Source organism: Pinus tabuliformis, chromosome 1_2 (genome assembly GCF_031772625.1).
Source record: "Pinus tabuliformis cultivar Carrire ecotype Pingquan chromosome 1_2, CPIR1, whole genome shotgun sequence".
NCBI classification, from domain to species: Eukaryota; Viridiplantae; Streptophyta; class Pinopsida; order Pinales; family Pinaceae; genus Pinus; species Pinus tabuliformis.
Genome location: NC_142298.1, coordinates 65,710,952 through 65,726,890, shown reverse-complemented (window position 1 = coordinate 65,726,890; position 15,939 = coordinate 65,710,952). Strand labels below are relative to the sequence as shown.

The window sequence follows — 15,939 nt, the reverse complement described above, 5'->3', positions numbered from 1 at the left end:
CGGTAAGAGGGAGTGTTGAAATTTGGTATCGGAGGACAGGTGGTTCCTTTAGGCTTTGATCTTTGGCCTAGGGAAAAGTGTCCAAAAGAATTTAATTTTTCTCCTAAAGTGACTTTATAATTTTATAAAGTTAAATCTAATTTAAAAGTTATTTTAAGTGATAAAGTTACTAAGTCTAATTTTAAAGTGACTTTTATAAAGTCAATGAAAAATTAGAAAGGAAAAGTGACTTTGGAAATAAATGACTAAGTGTGTCTTTATTAAAGTTGGGTGAATTAAAAAATAAAAAGTGAGATTTAAATGAGCATTTAATCTCAGCCATTGATCTAAATCTATTTCAGCCATTGGATTTAGAGATCACCCAAAAGTCACTTGGAGTTATATTAAGGGAGGAAAATGAGGAAAAGATCACATTAGATTCAATTCTTTCATGAGCAGATTGAGAGAAGGAGAGAAAGAGAGCAAGGGAGATTTCTGGGCGGTGTAACAGTTGCGGTGTATCAGTAGCTGTGTATCAACAATAACAGCGGTGTATAAGCAGCTGTGTATCAGCAACAGCAGCGGTGTATAAGCAGCTGTGTATCAGCAACAACAGCGGTGTATAAGCAGTTGTGTATCAGCAACAACAATAGTGTATCAGCAGCCGTGTATCAGCAACAGCAGCGGTGTATAAGCAGCTGTGTATCAGCAACAGCAGCGGTGTATAAGCAGCTGTGTATCAGCAACAACAGCGGTGTATAAGCAGCTGTGTATCAGCAACAGCTGCGGTGTATCAGCAACAGCAGCGGTGTATCAGCAACAGCTACGGAGTATCAGCAGCGGTGTATAAGCAGCTGTGTATCAGCAACAGCTGCGGTGTATCAGCAGCTGTGTATCAGCAACAGCTGCGGTGTATCAGCAGCAACAGCTGTGTATCAGCTGTTGTGTATCAGCAACAGCAGCGATGTATCAGCAACAGCAGTGGTGTATCAGCAGTTGTGTATCAGCAAAAGCAGCGGTGTATCAGCAGCGGTGTAACAGCTGCGGAGTATCAGCAGCGGTGTAACAGCAGGCTGAGTTTCAGTAAGGCTGAGATAAGTTGTAAAAGTCTGTTTGCTGATTTTTTTGCTGAACATTTCTCCTACTGTAAAAAGACATTTTCCAGAAATAAAGAAGAGCTCTCAAACTGGTTTTCCCCAAGAGTTGTAGGGGGTTTTTCCAGGGTCACATTGACCAAAAATCTCAGTGTTTAAATGTGTTTTAATGGCTATTTATTACTACTGATTTTTATTTCTGCAATTTCTAGCATTCTGTAAAATTTCCAGAATTTGTGTTTTCAGCAAATTTATTTTTTCCAGCTTGTTAAATGTATGGTTATGGGAAAGGGCATTTAACTATATGGGAGAAATAAGGAGAAACCGAAAACCGGGGTGGGAAATGAGAAATTTCTACAGATGTGAAGAATGTTAGAGATATAGATGAGGAAGATCAGACTTGTAGTGAATTTGAGTGGCTATTAAAGAAGAAGTATATGTCGAAGACATAATTCGATGACAGGGAAAAAGAATTCTATGAACTAAAGATGGGATCCATGACATATGATGAGTACACCAGTAAGTTCTTTGAACTGTTGAGGTATGTGCCTTACCACAAGGAGGAGAAGGCTAAGATTTAGAGATTCATTAGTGGATTACCGGTTGCATTCAAAGACAACATTGAATTCGATGAGCCTAGATCATTGGAGGAGGCCATTCGAAAGATAAATCATTGCTATGAACAATCAAAGTGCAGAACTGAGACTAAGCCAAATTGGAGAGGTAATGTAAATAACAAAGGAAAATGGGATAAAAAGCAAGCAAGGCCACATGGTACAAATAACAAGGAGAATGTTGCATCACCTAAGAGGTTTAATGCATCAGATAGAGGACAGGGACATCGAGCTGAGGAGAAGAACAAGGATGGAGGCTGGAAGCCTATAGAGTGTTGGACTTGTGGCAAAGATTATCACAGGAGGGATTGTCCGCAGAATCAAGGTGGTAGACCTCATATATATAGTGCACATGAGGCATAGACTGTTGGAGTTGTAGGCCAAACTATTCCTCGTATCTATGCAGCCGTGGAAAATAGGCAGGAAGAACATCAGGCATCCACCATTGAGATGGACGGTAAGCTTTGTGATCAAGTTATTTCTATTTTGATTGACCTTGGATCTAAGTATAGCTATGTTACTCCTGACTTGGTGGATAAGTGTGGTTTGAGTAAGGAATTTCATGCAGATTCTTGGTTAGTGTAGTTGGCTATAGGTACGAAGAAGTGAGTTCATCATTAGGTAAGAGATTGAGCATTTGACTTAAATGGTATGGCTACCGCAACACATTTGAATGTTTTACCATTAGGTTCATACGGTATGTTGTTGGGCATGGATTGGTTGTATCTTCATAGAACCAAGGTTGACTATTATGACAAAGCCATTGAATGTGTTGATGACAATTAGGAACCAAGAGTCTTGCAAGGTAAGAAAAAAGCCATATCAATTAGAATGGTGACAACTATGCAAGGAAAGTTTAGCCGCATGAAAGGGTGGAAGCTATTTGCCGTACATATTTCTAGTGATAAGGGTAAGGAGGTCAAGGATGCAGATATGTTGAACAAGTACCCGATTTTACATCATTTCAGGGATGTATTTCCTAAGGAGATCGTAAATTTTCCACCTCATAGGGAGGTATACTTCTCTATTGAGCTAGTGCCAGGGGAAGATCCAACATCTAAAGCACCTTACACGATGATAACACCCAAGTTGGTTGAGTTAAAATTGCAACTGAGGGAAATGTTGGACCAAGGATACATTAGGCCAAGTGTATCAGCTTGGGGTGCATTAGTCTTGTTTGTGAGGAAGAAATATGCTACCCTCAGATTATGCATTAATTACAAGAAGTTGGGAAAAGTGACTATCAAGAACGGATACCCTTTTCTGAGGATTTATGACTTGTTCGATCACCTGAAGGGAGTAGCAGTGTTCTCAAAGATTGAATTGATATCCAGATACTATCATGTACGCATCAAAGAGGAGGATATATACAACACTACGTTTAGGACCAAGTATGGGCATTATGAGTTTTTTGTTGTTCCATTTGGCTTAACTAATGCTCCAACCACATGGACGTGTTTGATGAATAGTGTGTTGTGTCCATATTTGGATAAGTTTGTTATTGTGTTCATTGATGATAATATATTCTAAAAATGAGGAAGATCATGTCGAGCACTTAGCAACATTGTTAAGGTTGTTGAGAGAGCATCAGTTGTATGCTGAGTTCAACAAATGTAGTTTCTTTCAGACTGAGGTACACTTCTTGGGACATGCTTTCTCCAAGGAGGGCATTGCAGTAGATACAGAGAAGATAAGGGCCATCATGGAGTGGGTATCTCCTAAGAGTGTGGATGAGGTGAGATCTTTCATTGTTCTAGCAGACTATTATAGGAGGTTCATCAGGAACTTCTCACAGATTACTTATCCCATCACATCATTGCAGAGGAAAGGTAAGAAGTTTGAACGGACTGAAGAGTGTGAGGCTAGATTTGAGCAGCTCAAGCAATTGCTGACACATGCATCAGTGCTTCTGATTGTAGATCTAGACAAAGGGTTTGTAGGATGTACATATTCTTTCAAGAGAGGGCTCGGTGGAGTCCTTATGCAGGATGGACAGGTGGTATGTTATGAGTCTCAAAAACTAAATAAGCACAAGAAAAACTATCCCATGCATGATCTCAAGTTGGCAGCGATTATACATGCTTTGAAGATGTGGAGACACTATCTTCTTGGTAGGTGGTTTGTGCCTATGAGTGATCACATTGGGTTGAACTATTTGTTTAACCAGTCAAATATGAATTCCAGGCGGGTTAGATGGTTGGCCACGATCAGTGAGTTTGACTTTGAGATTAGATACATCAAAGGTAAGGAGAACTGAGTGGCACATCCTCTTAGTAGATGGATACATGTGAATCACTTAGCAGCTATGAGATATTATGGGTAGGATAGAAGGATGTTAGATATATGGATATTGTGCACAGGTTGCAGCAGAATACAAATACTGGTATAGGTACAAGTGGTGGTATAGGTACAGGTAGTGGTATATGTATAGGTGTAGGTGCACATGATTTGGACTATTGTCTTGCGGCAGATGGATTGGTCAGGTTTTGAGACATGATATATATACTAGATAGCAGTGAGATCAAGAAGGTGATCTTGAGGGAGTTTAATGTGAAACCATATTCACATCACCCAGGTTATCAAAAGACACTCACAACAGTGAACATATATTACTATTGGCCGAACCTGAAGAAGGATGTAGCAGAGTTTGTGGCTAGATGTTTCGATTGTCAACGAGTGAAGGCAGAGTGCAAACATCTAGGTAGACTACTACAGCCAATCAATATTCTTGAGTGGAAATGGGAGTTCATTTCCATGGATTTCATCACAGGGTTGCCAAAGACAGTGAAGCATCATGATTCCATCATGGTCAGTTTGGACAAGTCAAGAAATGTGGCACACTTTGTTTTGGTAAAGTCTACATTCTCAGCTAGTGATGTGGCACATGTATTCATCTGAGACATGGTTAGAATACATGGTGTTCCAAAGGAGATTGTGTCAGACAGGGATGTGAAGTTCACTTCCATGTTTTGGAAGGAGTTATTTGTAGGTTTGGGCACAAAGTTGGCCTTCAACACAACTTATCATCTGCAGATAGATGGACATACAGCTTAATTGATATTGACTTAGCACACTGATATTACATTTTGAACAACTCTTTTCTTTTTTTCTTATATTTAATTCTAAATTTAGAAATCAATTTTATTTGCTCAAAGGAAACCTGCAGAAAAATCTCAAAAATTTCTTGAGTCCAGGTTTGAAGGCCATCTATATGTAGCGCTATCTTTCAAATGATGTTTCATTGACCTAGATATTTCTTCTTTTAATGGTTTTGATCCAGATAAATAGAATTATTCTATAAGAAAAAATTTCCATCTCCCATACTGATAGATAATGTTTAGTGGTCATTTTGATTCATTATTTGATTTCTTTAGCCTCAAGCTATTGTTGATTCAAAAAACCATACATTATTCTTTTATCCATTTTAGAGACTTTAGAAATGTTTTGTTGCTAAAGTTGTGTTTCCCATTCAAGAATTGATGTAAATATTTCTTTAATGTACTTATCTTCTTCGACTAAAGATTGAATCCTCTCGTTAAGATCCAAAGTATATTGATAAAATATGAAAATTTTATCCATTTTTTTTTATAAAAATTAGCTTGGTCTTTGCTCAAAATTTGACTAACTTATATTGCTTGCGCCTTAAAAACCTTCAGACCATTTTTTGCTTTATGACTTTAAATTGATTGAGGTTAAAAGGTTTCAATTTCTTCCTTCATTGATCTAGTCATTGTTTCGATGTTGTTGTGAGATTCTTCCTTCAATATTCTATTTTGGTCTGCATGTGCCTTTTGGATTTCCTCAATCTCTATAGAATTCTTGAGTTTCAATTCATTCAATTCATTTTGAAATTGATTTTGTAAGTTTTCTCTTTCAATGGCGAACCCCCCTGCAGACCTTGTGGAATGGTTTTGCAAAAATTATTCACTAAATTCTTTTCTTTTTCTATTTCACTTTCCATGCCTTTAATCTTTTTCAGCCTATTCTTATAGCTCATGAAAATTTCACCAACATGGTGTTCATTATAATTGACAAAGGCTTCTAGAGCCTGTGAGGATTCTTCAGTTTTTTCATCAACATTTCTTGTTGCTTTCGAACTAAATTTTGAAATGGTTTCAAAACTTTCAAACTTTCTTTTTTTAGTTCTTATCACAATTGACTTAGTTTGAGCATTAAATTAATACTTAGTCAAGGATGGAACAGTTTCAACCTCAGTCACAGGTTTAAATAAAAAATAATTGAAATGAATTTTGGTAGAAATAGGAGTAATGGAACTGTCATGAAAATTTTGTGGAATAGAAATTTCAATAGTTTTCTCCTGCTTCTTAACAAACTCTTTTTCTCTAGCAAAGAAATTGGTCAATTTTAAATAAGGGGTGCTAGTAATTTTCTCATCTTTATTTGCATCAATTTGCATATATATGAATTTCTCATCAATTTTCTTTGACTCTGTATCTACCTGAGTGGTGTCATCTTTACCATCTTTACCATGAATAATAATTATACTCTTTGCAAAGGAACTCTGTTTTTCTGTTACATGTTCTTTCTTCTGTTTATGTTGTTTATGATCTTTGACTTTTGTAATCCTTTGACTCTGTTGCTCTCTTTAGCTATCTTGTTATTTTTATTTAACAATGTTTTATTTGGTTGTGCTTGTCTCTGGAGCTATAAAAGAAACATTAGCAATATTTTTAACTTGAGATTCTTCTATTATTTCAAAAGAGGAAACACGGTCTGAAATAATGTGATTGAAATTGTATTTCAGAATCTCAAGAGATTTCATCTCTGTAATTTGAATATGACTATGAATATTCTTTTGTTTAAGGAAGACCTCATAAATATTTTCTCTAAAATATTGTAGTTTAGTTCTATACTCCCTAATCAACAACTATCCTCTTTAACAAGCTTGCTCAATATTGTCAATACCAATGAAAATATCATCAAAAAGAGGCTTATGGTGTGTGAATGTTTTGATGTATATTCGTTAATGATTGTTCTAGGATCATAATGATAAAGGAGCAGTGAATAAAACCAAACATTTTGGAGTTCTTCAACCTCTTTAAATGCATGTCCTTGATCCTCGAGGAAAAAATTTCCAAAGTTAATTGGGAAGATCAATCAAATTTTGTTTTGAAGTTTGCTCATTTTCTGAGATTGAACATTGAGGGTAGTTTGATTGGCTACCTTTCTTAAGGAAATCATCTCTGGAATACATCTAGGAAGAAGATGAGGGCCAACTTCACTTCCATAGTCTCTGATACATGTGAATAATCCTTCCACAAACTAGCACCCTATTTCTTCTAATGCTTCCTTAAGGCCTTGACTAACCCTAGGGGATTTTTTCCAAATAGAATCTCATGGAAAGGGATCATCACATAAATAGAAATGTTATAAAAATGGAATTTGAAGTTACTTTCCCACAAAATAGCGGCGTAATTTTGAATAGGTAGTTGTTGATTAACTGGGAAATTTCATTTCATCAAAGGAAACAAACATAAACAATTACAATATCTATAATATATGTTGACATGAAAAACATGTATTCATATCGTTGAGGAGATAAAATGGATAAATTTAGGGCATCTTTTAAATTTTGAGAAAGAATATCAACCCAAATGAAATTCTTTGAATCATTTAGTAGACTATGTATTAAAGCGACCCATTTCAATTTGCAATCATTAGGTTCTTTCTCTCCATATAATTGGGAAAACATTTTGATGAGAAATCTAATGGGTCTATTGAAAATGGAAACATGGTATTCTTTTTATTACTTAATTTTGAACCATTCTCTATCTTCTTGTAACCAATATTTAACAACTTTATCATAATTCCTTTTGTAGTTCTTAATATTGTGTTGTTGAAATTATCGAGAAACAGAACCGCTAAGAAAACTTTGTTTCCAAGAGGCTATAAATTTTTTATTTTATTCTACCATAGTGTAGGTAAAAATATGAACATGTCACATAACCCATGCAATCATGTCATAATAAGGAAAATATTTGGCTCTAGTAACAACTTTGTGCCATTCTGTACATCTAATTTTTTCAAACTATGTTTTTCTCCTTGGTTGAAGTTTCTAAATTTAACCAACTTCATTCTCAAAGAAATTATAAATTTTCTCCCACTTCATCATACTTGCCAAATAAGTTTTTAAGGTGGTGTCAAAAATTAGAGTCGGGTTGAGATTTTAACCTTTTGGTTCAAAATTTTCTGCTCCCTTTAGTCATTCCTTAATCCGTTGACTATCGTGTTTTGACGTCGTAAATTTACCTTTCTTACACATCTTATGTCCTGAAAAAAAATTAAAAACAATTGAGTTTTCTATAATGAATATTGAATTTACTAATCAAATTGTCTATCAAGAAACTAAAAGAAAATGATGCTTGGCATGCAAACCAATAAATAAAATATTTTATTCGTAGTCGCAACAGAAGCCAATTGGGTAGTCAGAAGTTGGCATGATATTACATATAACTTTGTGGCAGGGGTGACCCCGATGCCAATGCGTAGCATAGTCAGGGTAAGACATACATCAGGAGTTGGGAGGTCGGGTGTCAAGAAAGTTGATTTATTATGTTCGATTATGAAGCCCCACATTGCTATAGTCAGAAGTCATAAGGTCATGAACAAGATTTTTTTTTTATCAAATACATATGTGTAACCTCCAATTTTCATATTTTATAAAAAAAAAATGAATTTTTATGTTATTAATTTTTTTCTAGATTTTTTGAAAAAAAATAACTATTTACAAAAAGAAGAGGAAAAATAAGGGTTTTTTTTTGTATATGGTCCTTTTTATTTTCTTTATTTTATACAAATAATAATAACAAAAGGAGATTGTTTTAGTCATAATAACACTATTATACAATGCCACATTTTGAGAAATATTTTCTCAATCTGAGAATCAACTATGCTCAAATGCTGCATTGCGTGAAAGATTGTCTTGATATGGAAATCCATCATGCTCAACCACCGTCAAACATGGTTGAATGTCGCATTTTGATAAAGATTGTCTCAACATGAAAATGAACCATGGTCAACCGTGTTTATTTAAGGGTTTATAATATTTATATTAGGGTTTATATACCTTGGGTTTATAATATTAATTGTTTGGGTTTAATATTATTCCCTTGGGTTTGTAATTCCTTGGGTTTATTATTCCCTTTGGTTTATAATATCAATCCCTTGGGTTTATTAATCTAAGGGTTCATATTCCCAGGGTATAATATTATTCACAGGGTTTATAATATTAATCCTTGGGTTTAATATAAATCCCTTTGGTTTATAATCATGGTGAACGATGGTCTAATGTCACATTATGAAAAATATATTCTAAATATGAAAATCGATCATCGTCCTATGTCACATTGTGAGAAAGGTGTTTTCAATATGAAAATGAACCATGGTGAACTATGTTTATTTTAGGGTTTATAATATTTAGTATTAATCCATTGGCTTTATTATTCCATTTGGTTTACCAATAAAAATAATAATATATTTAATTAATATTATTATTATAATAGTTATTTTTATAATATTATAATTATTTTAATTTTATGATATATATATATATATATATATATATATATATATATATATATATATATATATATTATCTATACCATTAATACTTATCGACATTTTTCAAGCACATTTACTAATGTGGTTGATATATGCCTATCGGCATATATCAATCACATTTATTAGTAAATATGGTTGTGCTAGTGTATCTAACACCGTCTCATTCGTACTTAATGGTCTACTAAGGCATAGGAGGGTAGACCATACCATGAGAGAGATATCAAATTTTTCATAAGAAAACTATTATGAACCATATCATTTACGATTTAGACTTTTGTTGATATTAAGTGTCGATTAACAAAAATTTAATATTTAATGATTATTTTTTCACAATTATTTATTTCTTATTAAAATATTTACTTTGAAACACGATAAAATAATCTAGATATATAGTTGAACAATTTCTTATTCAATTAAATATTTGAATCTTGTAAAATATATATATATATATATGTATTTATTTTAATTGAATTTTGTAATATGGAATTATATATATATATATATATTATTTTTTGTATTTTAAAATTTTAAATATGATAATATATATATATATATATATATATTTATGTTTTAATATATATATCTATATATAAACATAAATAAATATATATATAATCTACTTATTAAATTTTCCATTATATAATAAATGGCATCACAATTTATAAAACAAATCATGGATGTATGGGTTCTAAAATAGATGGTGTGCTTTCTTTTTTGTGCACTATTTATTTGCTTGTAAAACAAATCATGGATGTATGGGTTCTAAAATAGATGGTGTGCTTTCTTTTTTGTGCACTATTTATTTGCTTGTGTTCTAATATTATTTAATCCAAATGTACTTGTGTTAAAAGTTATTTTTACATTTTCCACCACCTTATTTAATGTAAATGTAATAGTTTTCAAAGTTTTTTTTACATTTTCCACCACCTTTTGTTGCCAGACAAAAGTTTTAAAAGCCTAAAAGATTTTTAAACTAAAAAAATATTTTAATTTAAAAAAGATATATATAATATATAAATTATTATATATTATTATTTAAGTGATGTTATATTAAGAATATCATATATTTGAAATAATATTTAATTTTAATCAGCTTATCAAGTATAAAATGAACGGTGATGAGTGTAATGTTAAGGAACTCCATGATGTGAAGGTTACTAGCTAGAAATTTTATGGGAAAAAAGTTTAGCTAGGTGTGATCTTCAGGTAATTTTGATTTCTTAAATATCCTTGAGCGAAAGGTTAAGTGTGCAGTCATCTCAGGACTCACACAACTTAGCCAACAAAAGAAACATTTAATTTCAATTAAATCTCATAAGATTGCTTATGTCATTTTCATATATAATAATGATAGTTGAAAGGAAGTCTCTTTATACAAATATTTTGAAATATATTCATCATAAGCATATTTTAAAGAAAAGGTACTTGGAGGGTGGAAAGGTTATTATGGACTTAAAAATAATTATAAGTTAACATAACTTCAATTGTAGGATAAAAAAATATCATGTTTGATACACTTTCCAATCATATTGTCTTATATGGATGTGAAGTTTGGGGTTGCAATACCTTTGAAGAATTTTGAATAAGGATAGAACAACTCAATTTTTTTTTTATAACTTATAATATTAATATTAAAGGAAAACACCCTATAATATACTCCTTATAGAAGTGAATCACTATGCAAGTGAGTGCACAACCATGATTAGGTACTTAATGTACAATAACAAGATATACAACATTAATGACAAATGACTCCCAAAATTATTTCCAACTTTAGTCATAATAACTAGCTTCTCAAGATGCCATCTCTTAGCTGAATCATTCAGAAGTAAAGTAAGATGTCATCATAGACTAATGACAATATTAAAATTATTATTTTATGTAATTTTAAAGAAAATTTGTAGTGTAATAAAAGTTAAAAAAATAAAAAGAATGTAATATAGTATAAAGATGCCACCCATGGTAGTATATATATCAAAAGTATATTTTAGTTCTAGATCTTATTAAGAGAGAAGAAAACTACCATTGCTAAAATAAGAATCAACTCTCATTAACTTTATAGAAAAATTGGACATTAGAAAATTTCAAAACACCATGATATGCAAATCACTATATTTAAAATTTGAATAAATCTCCCCCACTACATAATCAAGCTAAATATCCCAAAACATTATAAAATACTTATATCCAGATTAAAAATCAATTTCAAAATATATATTAGAATACAAACTTTTTCAACCTATTAAATGATCAAAATTATAATAATTCTAAAATACTTTTTATAACTCCTCTTCCTCTACAGCATAAAATTATAAATAAATAAATAAATAAATAAATAAAATAATAATAATAATTAAAGTAATTTTTAACTTTCTTTTTAATTTCATAAACTAAATATATTCTCACTTTACATAAATCATCGTCATCTTTAAAAAGATTTTAAAAATTATATATTTTGAATAATATTTAACATAATCTTATATAAAAATTAATACTGTTTATTTTATAAGTTAAATTTTTTAAATCATTAAAGAATAAAAAAATTGTTTTTTTAATTAAATCAATTATTTATAAAAATATTAATCAAAACTAATAGCATTGGGGGCTTTAGGTTGCCATTTATAAAGATTACCTATGTTATATTTTGTTTTAATGGTGGGAATTCCCCATAATCAGTTACACATACGAAGGATTTGGACTGGAAATTTATTTTTTAAATCATTTGTTGCATCTGTGTCTTCCCGGGTAGTCTCCTCAAATTAAATAAAAACTTAATACGTATTTTAATTAAGTTTAAGTAAGAGATATTTTTTCCCATTTGGAAATTTTAAAATATTACATTTGAATTATATATTTATATATAGAAATTTTAAATAATACATTTGAATGATATAATATATAGAATTTTAATGTTGATTTTTTTATTTAAATATTTAAAAATATTTTTTAAAGAATGTGAAATTATTCTAAATATTTTAATAATTTTTTTTATTAAATAAGTAATAAATATTAATAAGAATTAATTATATAAATTAAATTATTAGTAAATACTAATAATCATTTATTCATAATAAATATAAAACACTTACTTCATATACATTTTACATTGTCAAAAAAAATCATAACTATGATTAAATTATAACTTTATTTTAAATTATTATTATTATTGTTAATTATAAAAATAATTAATATGTAAATTAAATATATAAATAGTTTGAAGGGTTGCTTAGTTGGTTGAGTTCCTGTTGCTAAGTTTTTCGTTTATGGAGAGGTCATTAGGTCAAATCTCCTCTGGTCAAATCTCCTTGACGCCCTTGGGTTAGGTCTTGCTAGTTTGGCTGACGAGTAGATCCCTTCCCTTTGGGTTGATCTACCTAAATTTTCCCGTGGATTCCCTTTGGGTTGATCTACCTAAATTTTCCTGTGGATTCCCTTTGGGTTGATCTACCTAGATTTTCCTGTGGATGTAGCGGTGCTTCCTGTCAATGTAGCGGTGTTTCCTGTGGATGTAGCGATGTTTCTTGTGGATTCCCTACAGATGTGGATTCCCTTTGGGTTGATCTACTTGGATTTTCCCTTGGATCCTTTGGGTTGATCTGCCTGGATTTTCCTGTGGATGTATTGGTGTTTCCTGTGGAATCCCTGCGGATGTGGATTCCCTTTGGGTTGATCTACTTGGATTTTCCCGTGGATGTAACAGCGTTTCCTGTGGATTCCCTTTGGGTTGATCTACCTAGATTTTCCCGTGGATGTAGCTGTTGTCCCTTTGGGTTGATCTACTTGGATTTCCTGTGGATGTAGCGATGCTTCCTGTGGATGTAGAGGTGTTTCCTGTGGATGTAGCGATGTTTCCTGTGGATTCCGTGCAGATGTGGATTTCCTTTGGGTTGATCTACTTGGATTTTCCCATGCATCCTTTGGGTTGATTTAGCTAGATTTTCCTGTGGATGTAGCAGTGTTTCCTGTGGATTTCCTTTGGGTTGATCTACTTGGATTTTCTCGTGGATGTAGCAGTGTTTCCTGTGGATTCCCTTTGGGTTGATCTACTTGGATTTTCCTGTGGATGTAGCAGTCGTCCCTTTGCGTTGATCTACTTGGATTTCCCTGTGGATTCCCTTTGGGTTGATCTACTTGGATTTTCCTGTGGATGACAATTCCCTTTGGGTTGATCTACTTGGATTTTCCCATGGATGTAGTGGTGTTTCCCGTGGATTCCCTTTCGGTTGATCTACCTGGATTTTCCCATAGATGTAGCACTCATGGATGTAGCGGTCCGTGAACCACCTTTAGAAAAACATAATTTAAATATATAAATATTTAATTAAAATGGGAAAATAAATATAATTAATTTCAAGATAAATCTCAATCTTTCATTTTTGTATATTACTATGAATATTATAGAATATTTCATAGAGATAAAATCTCCATCATCCACCCAATAATTATTGATAATTAAATAAAAATTTTGAGAGCCTTATTCTAAAATAAACACACATATTGTAATTATAGGCATGAGATATCAATGCATAATATGTATCAAAAAACTTGTTTCATAATACTTCACAATACAAGATTTTTAACCATAAAAATTTACGTTACTTTACCACTTCTTAATATATAAATAAATTTCGTGAGAACACTATAAACCAATACCAAACTTATATATACCAGGTACTCAAAACATCATTACTTCATATAATATTTTCATATTAATTTTTTTAATAAATCAATTAATTAAAAAAATAAAAACTAAATAAATATTTTGAAGATATACTATTATAAATATTTTAAAATATTTAATGAATATTCTTATAATAACTAGCCATAATTAAATTAAATATCTACGAACTCTACCGCAGCACAAAGCTATAAATCTGAATACACTTAATTAAACTTGGAAAAAAAAAAAAAAAAATTCTTTAAACGTATAAGAATCTATTTGAGCTTTTTCATAATTATCTATTTCAGCTTTATAATTCAACTGGACGGGAGGGAAACTAACTCGGGCTCCACTTTTTCCAAACTTAGACTTGTTAATGTGGCAGGATTACTTATTTACCTATTTGACATGTCGGCTCCTCCCCTTCAACTGGCGGGTTTACACGACGGCTCTCTAAAAGTAGAGACGAATAATGTATGAATTATAGTAAGATTACAGTGACATTGCGGAAAGAAAGATAGTGTACGGTAGACAGTGCTTCGCGCCTGCTGCACTCTGAATCCCTGTCTTTTAGATTAAATGAATTTTGCCACAACCAATGCTTTGCCAGAATATAAAAATCTGGGTTAAGTAGGCTTGTTCCCTCGAACGTCAAGTCTCTCTTTTCAGCACTTTCTCTTATCCATCTGTCCCCTTATTATTATGTTTTCCATAAATAATTGAAGTCCTTGTTTTACCAATAAATTCCAGCCATCTCTGTGACCGCTCCATAATTTTTGGCTATGGTCTATCTAGCTGTGCATAATACTATAATACGAGTTAGTCGCAACGTCTGGTAGGTACCTACTCGAATGTACCTTCAAAACCTCCTGTAAATTCTGTCGAGGTGTTTCTCTTTCTCACCATACCCGTCAAAGTGCATTGTATAGAATTCATCTCAACCAGTGCGTGTTGTATATTGTTTCATCTTGAAACATTATACACCCTGTCATTTTGTTTTTGCTTTGTATCCAGAAAATGGGTGTGGTGGCCCTTCTATCAAGCTGGATTGATGCTGCCACTACTCGGAGGCGCAAGAAACTGAAGCAATTTCAGGTAAATGGAGTTTCATTATTTCCATATATAGAGGGTTGTGATTACTGCCCTAACTAATTAGCTATGGCCTCTGTATCTCATCATTTACAGACCGTGGAGTTGAGAGTTCGAATGGACTGTGAAGGATGCGAGAGAAAAGTGAGGAACGCATTAACTTCCATGAAAGGTGAGAGCCATTCTTCCCATTTTTACTATAGAGATTATAATATATGTATGTGTTGTTTCAGAATTAGGTCAAGGGTTTACTTGTAATATGAATTAATGGATGTGCAGGGGTTAGAACGGTTGAAGTGGAGAGGCAGCAGTATAAGGTAACGGTGACTGGGTACGTGGATGCAAACAAGGTGCTGAAGAGAGTGAGGCGAACGGGGAAACGAGCAGAAGTGTGGCCTTACAAGCCTTACCATCTGGTTTACTATCCATACACTGCTCAGGTGTATGACAAGGAGGCTCCTTCCGGCTATGTGCGGAACGTGGATCACACTTTCCCCAGCTATCCCTCTACTGATAACAAGACCCATGAAACATACACTTCACTCTTCAGCGACGACAATACAAGCGGTTGCACTATTATGTAACGTAAACTGCCAGCATTAGCATTGTGTAACAAATAATTTTTTGGTCAAAAACCATTCTGCAGGGTAAACAATTTAAATCAGATTTATGAAAAATATTTCAAAGCACTTGGAAAACTGCTATTTGATCTGCCATTTGAGCTGTTAGGTAAATTAAAGCCTAGACCTTTTACATGGGTTTTATATATTTTGATTGTAATCAAAACAACGTACAGAAACTCCTGTTGCTCTTCTGTTCGGTCATCAATTTCTTTAGCTTTAGTAAGAAGCGTTGTTGTGGGACGTACAAAAGATTCTAATGAAATGTGATTGCACGAAATTATTCGCTTACCCAATAATAA

At 32.5% G+C, this 15,939-nt stretch overlaps 1 protein-coding gene across 1 annotated transcript; it reads left to right on the top strand.

The window, feature by feature from the left end:
- Positions 1 to 14,945: 14,945 nt before the first annotated feature.
- On the top strand, positions 14,946 to 15,601 carry LOC149204440 (heavy metal-associated isoprenylated plant protein 23-like). The gene is made up of 3 exons (XM_089393287.1): positions 14,946 to 15,023; positions 15,114 to 15,189; positions 15,297 to 15,601. The coding sequence occupies exons 1-3, from the start codon at positions 14,946 to 14,948 to the stop codon at positions 15,599 to 15,601; spliced, it is 459 nt and encodes a 152-aa protein (XP_089249413.1).
- Positions 15,602 to 15,939: the final 338 nt, after the last annotated feature.